This window comes from Symphalangus syndactylus, chromosome 3 (assembly GCF_028878055.3).
Source record: "Symphalangus syndactylus isolate Jambi chromosome 3, NHGRI_mSymSyn1-v2.1_pri, whole genome shotgun sequence".
Lineage (NCBI taxonomy): Eukaryota > Metazoa > Chordata > Mammalia > Primates > Hylobatidae > Symphalangus > Symphalangus syndactylus.
This window is the reverse complement of record NC_072425.2, coordinates 23,822,905-23,840,304: the sequence shown is the minus strand read 5'-3', so window position 1 is coordinate 23,840,304 and position 17,400 is coordinate 23,822,905. Positions and strand designations below refer to the sequence as shown.

Here is a 17,400-nt window from a genome sequence, read left to right as displayed (position 1 = left end):
GGACTCCCATTGCCCCCTCCTTGGGTTCAATTAATTTGCTTGAGTGGCTCACAGAACTCAGAGAAATACTACTTACATTTTCCCATTTATTATAAAGGATATTACAAAATAAACAACCAGAGGAAGAGTTGCATAGGGCAAGGTATGTGGAAAGGGGTATGAAGTTTTCATGCTCTCGCCAGCATGCCATCCTTCAGACACCTCCACATGTTCAGCTATCTGGAAGTTCTCTGGACCCTGTCGTTTTGGGGTTTTATGGAGGCTTACTTATGTAGGCATGATTGCTCACATCATTGGCTACTGGTTATCAAATCAATTTTAGCTGCTCTCCCCTCCTTAAAGGTTGTAGGGTTGGGCTCAAAGTCCCAACCCTCTAAACATGCCTTAGTCTTTCTGGTGACAGGCCCCTATCCCAAAGCTGTCTAGGTGTCACCAGTCATCTTATTAGTATACGAAAGACATTCATCACTGTGGAGAACCCAAAGGTTTTAGGAGCTATGTGATAGGAAACAGGAGGAACATCAAATATATAGGTTAAAAGAGAAATTATCAACAAATTAAATTTAACAGTTTAATTAAACAAAGAATAGTTGACAAATTGGGCAGCCCTCAGAACCAGAAGAGATTCAGAGAGATCCATTCTGCAATGTAGGCAGGCAGCATTTATGGATAGAAAAGGGAAGTGAGGTACAGAAATAGCTTGATTGGTTATAGCTCTGTGTTTACCTTATTTGAACATGGTATGATCACTTGACTGCCTGTGATTGACTGAAGCTCAGCTGCTGTGATTGGCTGATACTCAGCTATTACAAAAACATACTTCTAAGTTAGGCTTTCAGTTAGTTTACCTTCTAAGTTAGGTTGCGGTTCATTGTATAGAGACTTAAAGTACAGAGGCACTTTCAGGCAAAATTTAGTTTAATTTAACATACAGTCACGTGTCCCTTATTGACAGAATTTGCTCTGTAAAATGCGTTGTTAGACAATTTCATCATTGTGCAAACATCATAGAATGTACTTACACAAACCTAGATGGTATAGGCTAGCCTGTTGCTCCTAGGCTACAAACCTGTACAGCATGTTACTGTACTGAATACTTTAGGCAGTTGTAGCACAATGGTAAATATTTGTGCATCTAAACATAGAAAAGGGGCCAGGTGCAGTGGCTCACGCTTGTAATCCCAGCACTTCGGGAGGCCAAGGCATGTGGATCACAAGGTCAGGAGTTCGAGACCAGCCTGGCCAATGTGGTGAAACCCCGTCTCTACTAAAAATAACAAAATTAGCCAGGCGTAGTGGCACGTGCCTGTAGTCCCAGCTACTCAGGAGGCTGAGGCAGGAGAATCGCTTGAACCTGGGAGGTGGAGGTTTCAGTGAGCCGAGATCGTGCCACTGCACACCAGCCTGGGCGACAGAGGGAGACTCCCTCTCAAAAAAAAAAAAAAAAAAAAAATAGAAAAGGTACAATAAAAATATGGTATAAAATGTAAAAAAAGTATACCTGTATAAAGCACTTACCACATGAATGGAGCTTGCAGGACTGGAAGTTTCTTTCCCAGTTAGTCGGTGAGTGAATGTGAAGGTGTAGAACATTACGGTACACTATTGTAGACTTTATAAACACTGTACACTTAGGCTACACTAAATTTATTAAACATTTTTTCTCTCTTCAATAGTAAATTAGCCTTAGCTTGCTGTAATGTTTTCACTTTATAAACTTTAAACTTTTTAAAAACTTTTTGACTGTTGTAATAAAACTTAGCTTAAAACGAACACATTGTGCAGTTGTACAAAATTAATTTCTTTGTAACCTTATTCTATAAGCTTTTTTCTATTTTAAAAACTTTTTTACTTTTTGAATGTTTTGTTAAAAACTGCAACACAAACACACACATTAGCCTAGGCCTGTAAGGGTCAGGATCATCAGTATGACTGCCTTTCATATCTTGTTCCACTGGAAGGTCTTCAGGGGCAATAACATGCATAGAGCTGTCATTTCTTGTGATAACAATGTTATGTTCTGGAATATGTCTTGAAGGACCTACCTGCCTGAGTCTGTTTTATAGTTAACTTTTTTTTTTTAAATAAGTAGAAGGAGTACACTCTAATAATAAAAAGTATGGTATAGTAAATACATAAGCCAGTAACACGGACATTTATTACCAAGTACTATGTACTCTACATAATTGTATGTGCCAGGCTTGTGTACACCTTGTAGCACAGTAGGTTTGTTTACACCAACATCACTACAAACGTGAGTAATGTGTAGCACTATGACATTATGACATATATGATGTTACTAAGTTAAAGGAATTTTTCAGCTTTATTATAATCTTATGGGACCACTGTCATGTATGTGGTCCACTGTTGACCAAAACATTGTTATGTGATGCGTGACTGTATGTATTTCACAATATCACATATATGAAGATGTTTGTCATTCCACTATCCCTTTCTAATATCAATTTATATAGCATTAAGACTTGAGCTACTCTAAATCCTTGGATTAAAAACTACTTTAACCTAATATCTTATTTCATTAATTTTTTTTTCTAAAAAATAATTTCTATTTTCACATTTTCAGCAGTGACTATAGGGGAAATTAAGGTACTAAGCAAAGATAGCATCGTTATTAATGTAGCCTTGCTCGATAGCTATACATCTTATAAGATTTTTTGTCCAAAAGTTTGTCAAGTTTATAATTTTTGTACTGTTTTTAGACTAAATCTACTTATAAGAACAACTGTGTATCATGAAAATCATTTTTGCATACACCTAACCTTGCAAACGTAGAACTCTTGGTGTTGAGGACTAGTATTGCTCATGCAGACATTTTTTGTTGAGATACTAAATAGTACATTTTACATTTTATGTTCTTTATGATTAACTCATTCAATAAATGTTAATTATTTACCATTTGCTAGGCTCTATTCTAGGCCTACAGGGTGCTGTATGCTGTACGCACACTGTAGGCACAGCACACTGTATGCCTAGAACAGAAGAGGATGTCTTTTTTTTTTTTTTTTTTTTTTTTTTTTTTTTTGTGAGATGGAGTCTCGCTTTGTCACCCAGGCTGGAGTGCAGTGGCGCGATCTTGGCTCACTGCAAGCTCCACCTCCCGGGTTCACGCCATTCTCCTGCCTCAGCCTCCCGAGTAGCTGGGACTGCAGGCGCCTGCCACCACGCCTGGCTAATGTTTCGTATTTTTAGTAGAGACGGGGTTTCACCATGTTAGCCAGGATGGTCTCGATCTCCTGACCTCGTGATCCACCCGCCTCAGCCTCTGAAAGTGCTGGGATTACAGGCATGAGCCACTGCGCCTGGCTGAGGATGTCATTTTTAAGGACTAATCAAGTCACAGTGCTAAACCATTCTGAGCCTTAATGGTCATGAACTTTACCTTTCTTTCATAGAGGAAAAGAAATATTTTTATATGAAAACATTTAAAGGAATTTGACCAAGGTCTCTTTCATTAACAAATGCTTTAGTTCCTTCTGGAAGATCTATACTTCAATAAAATTGATTTTGTAGATAAGAATAGTAGACACTGAAGTTTGAAGTGATCGGATGCTTTTCATATAGCATGAGACAAATATGAATGAATTTCAGAAACAATATTTAACAAAAAAGGCAGATTTAAAAGATATTTTATGGTTTCATTTCTCTAAAGTTCAAAAATAGTTCAAAAATCTCTGGTGTTGGAAGTCAGGATGGTGATTACCCATGTGTGGGAGTTAGTGACTGGAAGGGGGAATGAGAGGACTTCTGAGTTTCTGGAAATATTCTGTTTCTTTACCTGGATGCTGATTATATAGCTTGTGTTCACTGTATAGAAATTCATGAAGCTATATACACTTATGATTTATGTACTTTACATATGATACATTGCAATAAAAAATATGCATACAGAGAGAGAGAGCACATGCATGAAAGAGCACACTGTTGAAAGTATGGTTTTTAAACGGTGAATTCTAGTTATAAGATGTTAGATGTATTCATGACCTAGACACCATGGAGCTGCTGGGAATTCAGAGATTACTCCTCCACTTGTGGTTGTTACATTCTGAGCAAGCAAAAGATATATAGTAGGCATATTCAGTGTAATAAACAGGGAAGATTCATTCTGTCTGAAGAAAGTAGATTTCTGGGACATCTTCACAAGAAAAGTAACATTTTAATTGGTTGAGAGAAAGAAGAGGATGTTTAATTCCCTTTAACGAATTCCCTTTAAGGAAAGGGAATTTCATGAGCAAAAACTCATGATGTGTTCAGGTAATGACAAAAAGATGACTAGAGCAATGTATGTGGTGGGGAGGCCAGAAAGTTTGGGCCAGACTGTGATGAGTCCTATTTGTAGTGCATGGTGCCAAAATGTTTAGACTCATAGGCATTGGGAACCATTACATTTCTTTTGTTTTTATTCTATAAGTGAGTCAAAGGTAGAGGACGGATTGAGGATAAAGCAAAGGAGAATTGGAAGGAAGGTGGTTCTGAGAGTATCTTAATAGTCTAAGCAAGAGAGGATAAAAGTTGGATCTAGGGCAGTAGCTGTGACGATGGATAGAGACGAATTTCAAAATATTTTGGAGATAGAATAAATATTGGTGGATGATGGAGAGGGATGACTGGAAGATAACTCTATTCATTCATTTATTCAACAAATATGTATTGAGTTCCTGCTAAGTACCAGGCACTATGCTAGACTTGGGAGACACTGTAAACAAAACAGACAGGCTCTTGTGGAGCATACAGTTCAGAATGGAGACAAATGTTAAGCAAAATGACATAAATGTGTAATTTCAAACTGGTTATGTGAGGAAAAAATACAAATTCATTAAGAATAAAGAACTGGGGACTTCACTTCATCTGCCCTACACTGGAGGCTTTCCTGAAGAAGCAACAGTTGAGCTGATCTCTGAAGGAAGACTACGAATTAACATGGTAAAAGGAATGAGATCAAGCATTATTATTACTGTGAGGAGGCCACTGTGACTGGAGCCCACAATTGGAACGAATGACAGAGGTGAATCTAGAGCGATAGGGACAGATCATGGGGGACCACCTTGTAGGTCATGGTAAAGATTTTCTTCATTACAGGCTGCTGGATTTACTTTTTTTTCTTTTTTTTTTTTTCCTGAGATGGAGTCTCGCTCTATTTCCCAGGCTGGAGTGCAGTGGCGCGATCTCGGCTCACTGCAGCTTCTGCCTCCTGGGTTCAAGAGATTCTGTTGCCTCAGCCTCCTCCCCTCGACCCCAAGTAGCTGGGATGACAGGTACATGCCACCACACCTAGCTAATTTTTGTATTTCTAGTAGAGACGGGGTTTTGCCATGTTGGCCAGGCTGGTCTCAAACTCCTGACCTCAGATGATCCACCTGCCTCGGCCTCCCAAAGTGCGGGGATTATAGGCATGAGCCACCACTCCTGGACTGGATTTACTTTTTAAATAGATCACTGGCTATCTGACTGCAATGTAATGATGGAAGAGTAAGGCAAGACAGCTTGTAGACAGATCAGTTAGAAGCTGTTATAGTAGTTTGATGAGGGCCTGGATTAGAGTGCGTGAGAGTGAAAATGGAAAGAAGCAGACTTAATTTGAGAGGTATTTGGGAGTAAGAATTAACAGGATTTAGCGATTGACTGAGTATGGGACAAGGGAAGAGGGAGGTGTCAGGAATGACTCCCAGGTTTTTGGCTTATCCAGCGAGCAATATTCAGTATTTAGGGAGCACTGGAAGAGGAACAGGAGAGTGAGAGGAGGAATGGGGTAAATAATAAATTCAATCTGGACTGAGTGTAGGATGCCAATGAGATATCACGTAGGCAATTGGAAATAGGAGTCTGGAGCTCAGAGAAAGATTGGATTGAGGATATAAATATCGGCTGGGCGTGGTAGCTCACGCCCATATGTAATCCCAGCACTTTGGGAGGCCAAGGCAGGTGGATCACCTGAGGTCAGGAGTTCGAGATCAGTCTGGCCAACATGGCGAAACCCTGTCTCTACTAAAAGTACAAAAATTAGCCGGGCATGGTGGCAGGCGCCAGGAATCCCAGCTACTCAGGAGGTTGAGGCAGAAGGTTGAGGCAGAAGCTACTCAGGAGGTTGAGGCTTGAACCTGGGAGGCAGAGGTTGCAGTGAGCTGAGATCGCACCATTGCACTCCAGCCTGGGCGACAAGAGCGAGATTCCGTCCCAAAAAAAATAAAAAATTAAAGAGTAAACACATGGCATTGGGAACCATGAGTGTGCATCAGTTTGTCCAAGATAAGATTAGAGAGAAACTAGAAGGGACTACTGAGGAGTTCTGATGTTTAAATTACACTGCAAGGAGGAACAAAAGCCAGCAAAGGAGTCCATGTAGTGGCCAGGGAGGCAGGAGGATACCAGGAGAATGCGGTGTCCCAGAAACCAAAGGAAGAAACTTTGAGGACGGAGAGAGTGCTCATCAGTATTAAATACTGCTGGTTGCCAAATATTCCAGCTTCCTGCATTCTAGGACCCCCTTATGTGGGTAAAAGGGGCCTTGGGACTAGTTTGGTTCAATAAACAGAACAGGAATGACAACACTTCCACCTGGAGCATGTGTCAATTCTAGCCCCTCTGGAGATCCCTTTTCTCTCTGGCAAGGTCATCAGTGACGTTTGATACAGTGTCTGCTCCATCAGCTTGGAGTAGTATGGGTCCTAGCATTTATAGCCTCTGAGTTTCTAACTTTATAGACCTGAAGTTTCTAGAAATAATAGTTTTGATAACTCTTAAAAATTAATCTTGTTGAATATACTGAAAACTCTTACAGGTTTTGATGAACACCTGGCTTTATTCTTGCAATGAAGAAAGGTTCTCAACAAAAAATATTCTCCAAAGCAAAGATACCATCGTCATCTCACTCTCCTATCCCATCATCTATGTCCAATATGAGATCTAGGTCTCTTTCACCTTTGATTGGATCAGAGACTCTACCTTTTCATTCTGGAGGACAGTGGTGTGAGCAAGTTGAGATTGCAGATGAAAACAATATGCTTTTGGACTATCAAGACCATAAAGGTATCACTTTTTAATCTAAGAATTGGTCTGACCACATACTTTCAGTAGAGATGGAAAATTTTCAGCTTGCATTTGTGGTCCAACTGTAACATTCTGGTACTAATTTGATCTGTTGTTTTTATTAACAGAAATTGTGTACGGACAGGCGGAGGATTGAGGTTTCTGGGTGAGGGTAAATATGTCAGTGGATTCAAAGAGGGAGTTTTCAGAAAGAGGAAGCTTTGTTTCCTGTGGTAGGAGAGTGTCTTAAAACTCATCCCAAAACTTGCCATCCTCTTTGGTTAAGGGGAGGGAAGATGTTCACTTCAGAGTGGAGCGCCTTAATTGAGTAAAAAAATGTTATCCATACTTGGCCTATGCCAGTCTTCTTATTAGCAAACTGCTTATCTGTGAATGGACTGATTTCCACATATGGGACATGTATGTATGTTCTACTAGTGTTTTAGTTTTTTCTTAAAAGTGTCTGTTAGTCTAGGAATCTGTTCTCAAAAGTGCATTATTGGGGGTATAGCTTAGTGGTAGAGCATTTAACTTCAAAATAAGTTATTCTTTGGTAAGTCATGAAATAATAGCCATTAAACTCTAATCAGGTTTTATTAGTAAGCATTAACAACATTGAATTTATACTATATCTTTACTGCTAGTTGGCATATTGTTATTTCTAATTTGATTAATATTTTAGAATGTTATCAAATTTAGAATATTAATCAAATATTAATCAATTTTCTTTTCTAGAACAAGCCAAGTTAAATTTAAAAATCATTTTGTTTTGAACCAAAATAAATTTAATACTAACTTGTAAATAATCTTAGAGAATCTTTGGCTCACAGCCTGCATCTCAACCCAGGATTAATTTTTTCTGACTCGTAAGGCAAGAACCAAGAGATGATTTTCTTTTTAGGGCTACTTTTGTAAAATGTAATGTGGCATTAACAGTCTTTGACAACAATATCCAGAAAAGTTATAAGACCAGATTTGCCATCCATCAAGTGACTGCTCTAGCTCTATAAAATATGTTGTGATTTTCTCTATTTAAAAGAGCAACAAATTTAGAGTTTCTTACCATAAAAAAAAAGGAAAACAGGATTTTTAAGAATTTCAGTGTTTCTGAACTTTAGATTGGAATTTTCTAAAAAAAAAAAAAAAACAACTAAGTATTACCAGTTTATTTTTAAAAACTAACACGAAAATGTTGCTAAAAACTTCATATAGTTAAAAGTGCAAGTTTTATATTCCTCTGACTGGATTCAAGTTCTGGATTTGTGCCTTAATTAGCTGTAGGATCTTGAGCAAATGATTTTTTTTAATAAGTGATGATGTTAATAATTTCTATCTCAAAGGTTTGTTGTATAAGTTAAATTTTAAAAATGTAAACCACTTAGCCCAAAGCTTGGCACACAGCAAATATTTATAGTGTGTATAACCATTATCATCATTATAGTTATTACATTACAATACATTATAGTATTACAATACATTATAGTTATTACATTATAATACATTATAGTATTACAATCATTACATCATTATTTCATTATAATTATGAAATGCTATGAAGTAAAATATTATTAAAACATTATGATTAGAAATACAGCTTTTTTTGGTATATCCATGGCTTAATTTTTGTTTTTGTTATATAACATCAGAACGACTTGTTCTTTGTGATATTCATGTCTTTCCTCTACTGATGATGATCTGTTTCTATAATTTCAGGAGCTGATTCACATGCAGGAGTTAGATATATTACAGAGGCCCTCATTAAAAAACTTACTAAACAGGATAATTTGGCCTTGATAAAATCTCTGAACCTTTCACTTTCTAAAGACGGTGGGAAGAAATTTAAGGTAGGTTACCAACAATTTCTGAGCATAGATACTATTTTTAACTCTTCTGTGCTTTAATACTGCGCAAAAAAATTATCCTAATGTCACCTAATTTGTGGCAGACCTTTTATTGTTTCCAGTGAATGTTCTAAATCAGAAGTATATGACATCTCCAAATTAATAAATTTCTATTACTCAATATTCTCTACAACATTGGCTCTGTAGAGAAGGGGTTGGCAAAGTACAGCTTACAGGCCAGATCAGGCCAGCTATCTATTTCTGTAAGTAAAGTTTTATTGGAACACAGTCACACTTACTTTTTTACATATTGTCTGTGGTTGTTTTTGCACTACAGTAGCAGAGCTTAGTAGTTGCCACAGACTATATGGCCTGCAAAGCCAAAAACATTTACTATTTGGCTGTTGTATTAGTTCATTTTCATGCTGCTGATAAAGACATACCCAAGACTAGGTAATTTACAAAAGAAAGAGGTTTAATTGGACTTACAGTTTCACATGGCTGGGGAAGCCTCACAATCGTGGTGGAAGGCAAAGAGGAGCAAGTCACATCTTACATGGATGGCAGCAGGCCTAAAGAGAGCTTGTGAAGGAAAACTCCCCCTTACAATAACCATCAGATCTCGTGAGACTTACTGTCACGAGAACAGTAGGGGAAGGACCTGCCCCCATGATTCAGTTACCTCCCACTGGGTCCCTCCCACAACACATGGGAATTCAAGATGAGATTTGGGTGGGGACACAGCCAAACCATATCAGCCTTTTACAGAAAGCGTTTGCTAATTCCTGCTCTAGAGTGTTTACAGCTTTATTCATAAACTATACAACATGAACACATTATAATAGACAACCTAATTCCTTTAATTGGAAGAAAAAACCTTAGATTTCTACCACATATTATTCACAAAGAGTAATTACAGAAGGGTGAAGAACTAAATGAAAACAAAGCAAAATGAAAAAACCAACTAACAGAAATGCTATAAAGGTATTAGAGTATATGAGAATATTTTTAAAATCTTAGAGTGATGAAGGTCCCCCTAAGCAAATACTAACCCTAGTACCACAGAGGAAAAATATTGACAGATTTAGCATGCATAAAGACTTAAACATTGTGCTTAATGAAAGATGTATTTTAATAAGTTAAAAGCAGCAGCCGGGCGCAGTGGCTCACGCCTGTAATCCCAGCACTTTGGTAGGCCGAGGTGGGCAGATCACCTGAGGTCGGGAGTTTGAGACCAGCCTGGGCAACATGGTGAAACCCCATCTCTACTAAAAATACCAAAAATTAGCCAGTAGTGGCGGGCGCCTGTAATCCCAGCTACTCAGAAGGCTGAGATAGGAGAATTGCTTGAACCCGGGAGGCGGAGGTTGCAGTGAGCCGAGATCGCACTATTGTACTCCAGCCTGGGCAACCTAGATGTTCATACAGCTGGCTTCTTGTTGTTAAGGTCTCAACTTAGTGAGGTCTTCTCCTTTTTTTTTTTTTTTTTTTTTTGGAGACAGGGTCTCTCACTCTGTCATCTAGGCTGATGCCCTCTCTTACCACCCAATCACAATTAGTCACCCTCTCCTCAGTCACACTCTCATTCTTTTAGTCAACAAGTATTTATTTAGCACCAGGCAGTAACGCTAGAGTAGTGAACACAATGGGCAAAATATATATATTTATATATAAATATAAATATATACATACATATTTTATAGATTTTATAGCAAACATATTGCTTATATATATACATATTTTATAGATTTTATAGCAAACAAGATCTTCAGAAAATAAACAGTGCTAACAAGGAAATAAAGACATCTTGTGACAGAATGCAAGGCACCAACAGGGCAGATTTTGCCCATTGTGTTCACTACTCTAGCATTACTGCCTGGTGCTAAATAAATACTTGCTGACTAAAAGAATGAGCATGCAACTGATATATATATATATTTATATATATTTATATATATATTTATATATATATTTATATATTTATATATATATATTTATATATATTTATATATATTTATATATATATTTATATATATTTATATATATATATTTATATATATATTTATATATATTTATATATATATATTTATATATATTTATATATATTTATATATATATTTATATATATATTTATATATATATTTATATATATTTATATATATTTATATATATATTTATATATATATTTATATATATTTATATATATTTATATATATATTTATATATATTTATATATTATATATATTTATATATATTTATATATATATTTATATATATATTTATATATATTTATATATTTATATATATATTTATATATATTTATATATATTTATATATTTATATATTTATATATTTATATATTTATATATATTTATATATTTATATATTTATATATTTATATATATTTATATATATTTATATATTTATATATTTATATATATTTATATATTTATATATTTATATATATTTATATATATTTATATATATATTTATATATATTTATATATTTATATATATATTTATATATATTTATATATATTTATATATATTTATATATTTATATATATATTTATATATATTTATATATATTTATATATTTATATATATTATATATATTTATATATATATATTTATATATATATTTATATATATTTATATATATTTATATATATATATTTATATATATTTTTATATATTTATATATTTATATATATTTATATATATATTTATATATATATTTATATATATTTATATATATATATATATTTATATATATTTATATATATATTTATATATATATTTATATATTTATATATATATTTATATATATATTTATATATATTTATATATTTATATATATATTTATATATATTTATATATATATAAGTATATATGTATATATATATATATTTTTTTTTGGAGACAGGGTCTCACTCTCTTGCCAGGCTGGAGTGCAATGGCGTGATCTCGGCTCACTGCAACCTCCTACTCCCTGGTTCAAAGGATTTTCCTGCCTTAGCCTCCTGAGTAGCTGGGATTACAGGCACGTGCTACCACGCCCAGCTAATTTTTTTTAGTAGAGACAGGGTTTCACCATGTTGGCCAGGATGGTCTCGATCTCCTGACCTTGTGATCCGCCCTCCTCGGCTTTCCCAAAGTGTTGGGATTACAGAGGTGAGCCACCGTGCCCGGCATATATTTATTTGTTTATTGACTGTTTCTGTGACTGAGAACAAGAACTTTGTTTTCTTTATTCACTACTTTGTTTCCAGTACCTAGAACAGCTCCTGGCCCATAATCCATGTTCGATAAATATTTGTGGAATGGGTGAATGAATTATAATCTTGGAGAGAACCATTTGATGTGGTAGAAGATATATTGCCTTACCAATACAGGTTGAGCATCCCAAATACAAAAGTCTGCAATGCTCCAAAATCCAAAACTTGTTGAGCACTGACCTGATGCTCAAGGAAAATGCTCATTTGAGCATTTTGGGTTTTGGATTTTTTGATTTGCGTTGCTTAACCAGTAAGTATAATGCAAATATTTCAAAACAAATCTGAAATCTGAAACTCTAGGTCCCGAGCATTTTGGATTTTGGATTTTTTGATTTGTGTTGCTTAACCAGTAAGTATAATGCAAATATTTCAAAACAAATCTGAAATCTGAAACTCTAGGTCCCAAGCATTTTGGATAAGGTATAGTCAACCTGTAGAATAGGAATGAATGGAAGACAGAATGAACAAATGTGGACAATTCATGTGAGAACATTGGTGGTAGATAAGGAAGATAAGATGATAGCTTCATAGTAAAACAAGTTTAGTCCTAGGTGATTTATATAGAAGAAATCTGAACATATTGAATATAAGCTGTGGGCAGCAGGGAAAAATTGTCTAGTTCAGGCCATATTCCCATTACCTGGTGCAATGCCTCATATGTAGTAAGTGTGTAATGAATATATGTTGGAAAATGACTGCTTTTAAACTTGAGGGGAAGATCCAGGAGGGAGAAAGAGGTTGAATTTGCAAGGGCATTGGGGGAGGAGGTGAGTGAAATCATGCAAGAGCATAAGTACTTGATTTAACTTGAAAAAGAAGACATCCTGGCTAATGTGGTGAAACCCCGTCTCTACTAAAAATACAAAAAATTAACTGGGCTAGGTGGGACGTGCCTGTGGTCCCAGCTACTCGGGAGGCTGAGGCAGGAAATTGCTTGAACCTGAGAGGCAGAGGTTGCAGGGAGCCAAGATTGCGCCGCTGCACTCCAGCCTGGCCAACAGCGAGACTTGATACCCCCCCGCCCCCCAGAAAAAAAAAAGAAAAAGAAGAAAGCTATCTCTCTTAGTCTCTTAGTCCATTTTCTCCTGCTGTAACAGACTACCACAGACTGGGTAATTTATAAAGAATAAAGGTTTCTTTGGCTCACCGTTCTGGAGGCTGGGAAGTTCAAGATTGAGGTGCTGCATCTATGGAGGGCCTTCTTGCTGTGTCATGACATGGTAGAAGGCATCCCATGGTGAGGCAGAGCAAGAGAGCAAAAGCGTGTGAGACACAGAGAGAAAAAGGAGGCTGAACTCCTGTGATAATTAATCCACTCCCAAGATAATGGCATTCATTCATTCCTGAGGGCAGAACCCTCATGAACTAATCACCACATAAAGGTCTCGCCTCTCAGAACTATCACAATGGCAGTTAAATTCAACATGAGCTTTGGAGGGGACACTAAAACCATAGCACTATCTTTTGGAAGAAAGGAGGGGAACGAGAGGGAGAGGTGCAGCAAAACTGAGGTAGAGGGAACGATAGTGAGGGAAATCTTGTTGGATAGTCTTGAGCTTCTTAGTATATAGACAATGTTGTTGTCCACTGAAGGGCAAGGAGAGTTTGGTAGCTTGAGTAGAGTTATTACTCCTAGTCAAGGAGAGCTGCATCAAGGGATTGTCCAGGAGAGCAGTAAGGGTATATTATTTTCTGATGACTGATCAAACAGCCCCTGATCCACATAAGTAAATATTGTACTTTATGTCAAGTCATCTGTTGTGTAAAGTATTTATTCATTTGTTTCCAATTAGTATATCGAGAATTTGGAAAAATGTGTTAAACTTGAAGTACTGAATCTCAGCTATAATCTAATAGGGAAGATTGAAAAGTTGGACAAGCTGTTAAAATTACGTGAACTCAACTTATCATATAACAAAATCAGGTGAGTTATATAACAAATTCTTTAGGTAGCATTGCAGGTAGCTTTGTTAGAGAGGTATTTTTATGTTACCCACATTACTGAAAGAATCCTTTGACACAGAAACAGAAGATATTTTTATCTTTATTCATTGATCAAATGAATGTCTATCTCTTCACATATGGTAGGTAACTGTCTTTATGTTTTGGCATTACTGAAGTACAGAATAACATCTAGTGTTATCAAAGAGATATATTTTTGAGCACCAAATTATATCTTAATTTCATTTCTGATAGGAAGTTTTCCCAGATATTGTCTATGATTTATTACCTTATTACATTAAGAATGTTGACATGAAGCAGAATGTTTTAACCCTGCCATTTTGACCCCCAAGATGTTCTAATCTGTTTTGATTCTGATGTTCTTTGCTCATTGCTACAAGAAATATGCTCTCAATCCTGTTTCCAATTCATAATAAATATTACTGTGAGAAATAAACATACTAAAACTGACAGTGGCTAAAACTTCATATAGAAAACTTGTTATAGACAAAATGATACAAGAATCAAATCTTGAAATTCTTAATATCTGCATGCTTTTTCCCCAAATTAGACTTGGTAAATATGATGGCCAAGAAAATGACTAGCAGTGACAGAAGTTCTGATATGACAAAACTGAAATGAAAAAAAAATAATTAATGAACCAAACCATTATTATAAAATTTGCATAAAAAGTTGATTCTGATGAAAATATTTTCAGCAAAATAAAAGTGAAAGTAGAGAAGCTTAGAAGTATTTACCCAGTGTAGATAGAGGCTTTGAAGTATTTGTGCAGTATAGAAAATTGACCAGAGAATTAAATTGACAAATAAATTAGAAGTGACTTGGGAAAAACCTTCATCAGTCAGAATTCATCAATATGTGTGATAAATGCTTTATTTAAAAGTTCTGATTAAATTACTTATATTCCTAAATACAGTATCATCTATGGGCTCCCATATCCTGCTGGCATAGCTAATCTTTTTATGATAAGACAGTAATTAAGAACATCTTTTGGACAGGAATGTAGCAGATAGCACAGGGTGCTATTGAGTTTCCCAGACAGGGATGTAGCAGATAGCACAGGGTGCTATTGAGTTTCCCAGGTCTCCACTGGCTGTTTGCTAGTACTGTTCACAGTAGTCGGTGAGAATGTCATGGACACATTTTTCTTTTCTATGTTATGGAGTTGCAAAGTCTAATAATAAGATTGATAGGATTCCTGGGCATAGTAATAAAAGGTTGGCAGTTTAGCTGTTCTGGTAAATTTGGCTTTAGCCACTTTTCTTTGTTCTCATTTATGAAAAGAGTGGGATAAATTATCATTATGAAAAGTAATCTAACGTGGAGCTAAGGCTGTTTATTCTAAAAATACAATGGAGAGACTCTGTAATTGTACTTACTAAATTTTATTTTATCCTTTGCTTTCCAGCAAAATTGAAGGCATAGAAAATATGTGTAATCTGCAAAAGCTTAACCTTGCAGGAAATGAAATTGAGCATATTCCAGTATGGTTAGGGAAGAAGTTAAAATCTTTGCGAGTCCTCAATTTGAAAGGCAACAAGATATCATCGGTAAGTTATTCAAAATAGCAGGAATTTTTATACTTGTTAAAAAATAAAAGATTAAAAATATCTAAGTTTTTTAAAAATGGGATTTCTTCTTTTAAAGATTTTGTTCCTTGGACTAAACACTAGATTCAGACATAGCCCATGATTTTCTAGATTAATTAAATACAAGCAGTCCTCATGTTGCATGGGTTCCATAGTAACCGAGAGTTGACCTCTTAGCATTTTTACATTTATCATTTCATGTAAGCCTCATAACATTCTTGTTAAGAAGGTAGTACAAGGATTATTTTTATAACACTATGAGTTAGGTAGTAACAAGTGAGGTATAGGACAGGTTAAGTCCCTTATCCAGAATCATATTTTGTGCCAGAATCCAGATCACTGAATGCCTAGAAGAAAGTTCTGAGTTTTTTTTTTTTTTGACAGTATTAACTTGTAATTTCAAATTTACCAGTTTATTTTGATTATGATGTTAGGTGTTATAGGAGGTTGATCACTAGCTTTTTATAATAGAGCAACTTTGTTATCATGATTTACATATTTGGATGATGTTGTATATTTTTCTCTGGAATATAGTTTATGAATTTCTTATGGTATTTATTCACAGCTAGGTATTTACTAAGCATTTGCTTAGTAAATATGTTAATTTATTTAAATTTGTATTAAAATTGGGAAAATTGTGCTATAATTTAATGAACATCAGTTGTAGAATAGAAAATGAAAGATGTGACTTCAAAGATGGGCCTCTATAGAATTGCCTTCCATGACCTTGGAGAATTCTTTAATCCCCCTAAAATCACTGTTTGGGGAAAATAATCCCTATACTGCCTCCTTTACAGGGGTATTATGGGGGCTCAGATGAAATGATAGATGTGAAAATGCTTTAAAAAAACTTTAAAACACTGAATAAGTCTAAAGCTATATTCTTTAAGCCTTCACCAGTGGAGGCCAATAATAATAAGCAATATTCATTTAATGCTGTGTTGTTAAACATACCTATGCTTTCTAATTTCATCCTGTAACAGTCCAAGAGCCTCAGAGCCCAAGCCCAACCCCATGTCGTACAGCATCACTTTGGGGCTGTTGACACTATGGGATGATGGGAAGAGGTAGCCATAGATCTAAAATTTGCCATAAATATTCCTGAAGTAGTTGATCCTTAGATAGTGTCAACTTAGTGTTAGCTGTGCAATAGGAAAATCAATAAATATTTATTTCTAATTTTGTATGATGTCCTCACCCCGTTGATATTTGACATTGGCATTATGAAGAGTGCTGCACATTCACTTGGGAGAGAAGATTTATTTGTACTAGCTATTTGGAGTACTGTTTCTCAGCCTTTTTAGGTTGAGAATAAACTATCTGAATAAACTATCAATTATAGCACAGTTATCTGAAGATTTACCAAAATATTTTTTATAACCATTCTTTTTTTGATTTGTTGAATCAGTATAACGAAAAGACAAAGTTGAGAGTTACACAAACTTGAATTCAAATCCTGTTTCATTCACTTACAAGGCTTTGAACTTTGGGCAAGTCACCTAACTTCTTTGATGCTGAGTTTCTTCATCTGTAAAATTAAGTTGATACTTACATGATAAGTTGTTGTGAGGAGTCACAAATGAAATAGTGTATGGAAAATGCCTAATATTGCCCAAATACACTTTAAATACTCATACACTCCCTTTCCTGACACCACTACTTTTGGGTAATTAGTTTCATGAATAG

General features: G+C 35.3%; 1 protein-coding gene across 19 annotated transcripts in view; it reads left to right on the top strand.

Moving 5' to 3' along the window:
• The window catches only part of CNTRL (centriolin), a 104,388-nt gene that overhangs the window by 6,641 nt on the left and 80,347 nt on the right, over positions 1-17,400 (top strand). For all 19 annotated transcript variants that reach the window (XM_063636033.1, XM_063636039.1, XM_063636043.1 and 16 more), the window contains 4 exons: positions 6,797-7,044; positions 8,758-8,888; positions 13,957-14,087; positions 15,534-15,675. In XM_063636033.1, coding sequence (XP_063492103.1) covers positions 6,828-7,044; positions 8,758-8,888; positions 13,957-14,087; positions 15,534-15,675 — 621 coding nt within the window. In that variant the 5' untranslated portion in view covers positions 6,797-6,827. The remainder of the gene's footprint in view (positions 1-6,796; positions 7,045-8,757; positions 8,889-13,956; positions 14,088-15,533; positions 15,676-17,400) is intronic.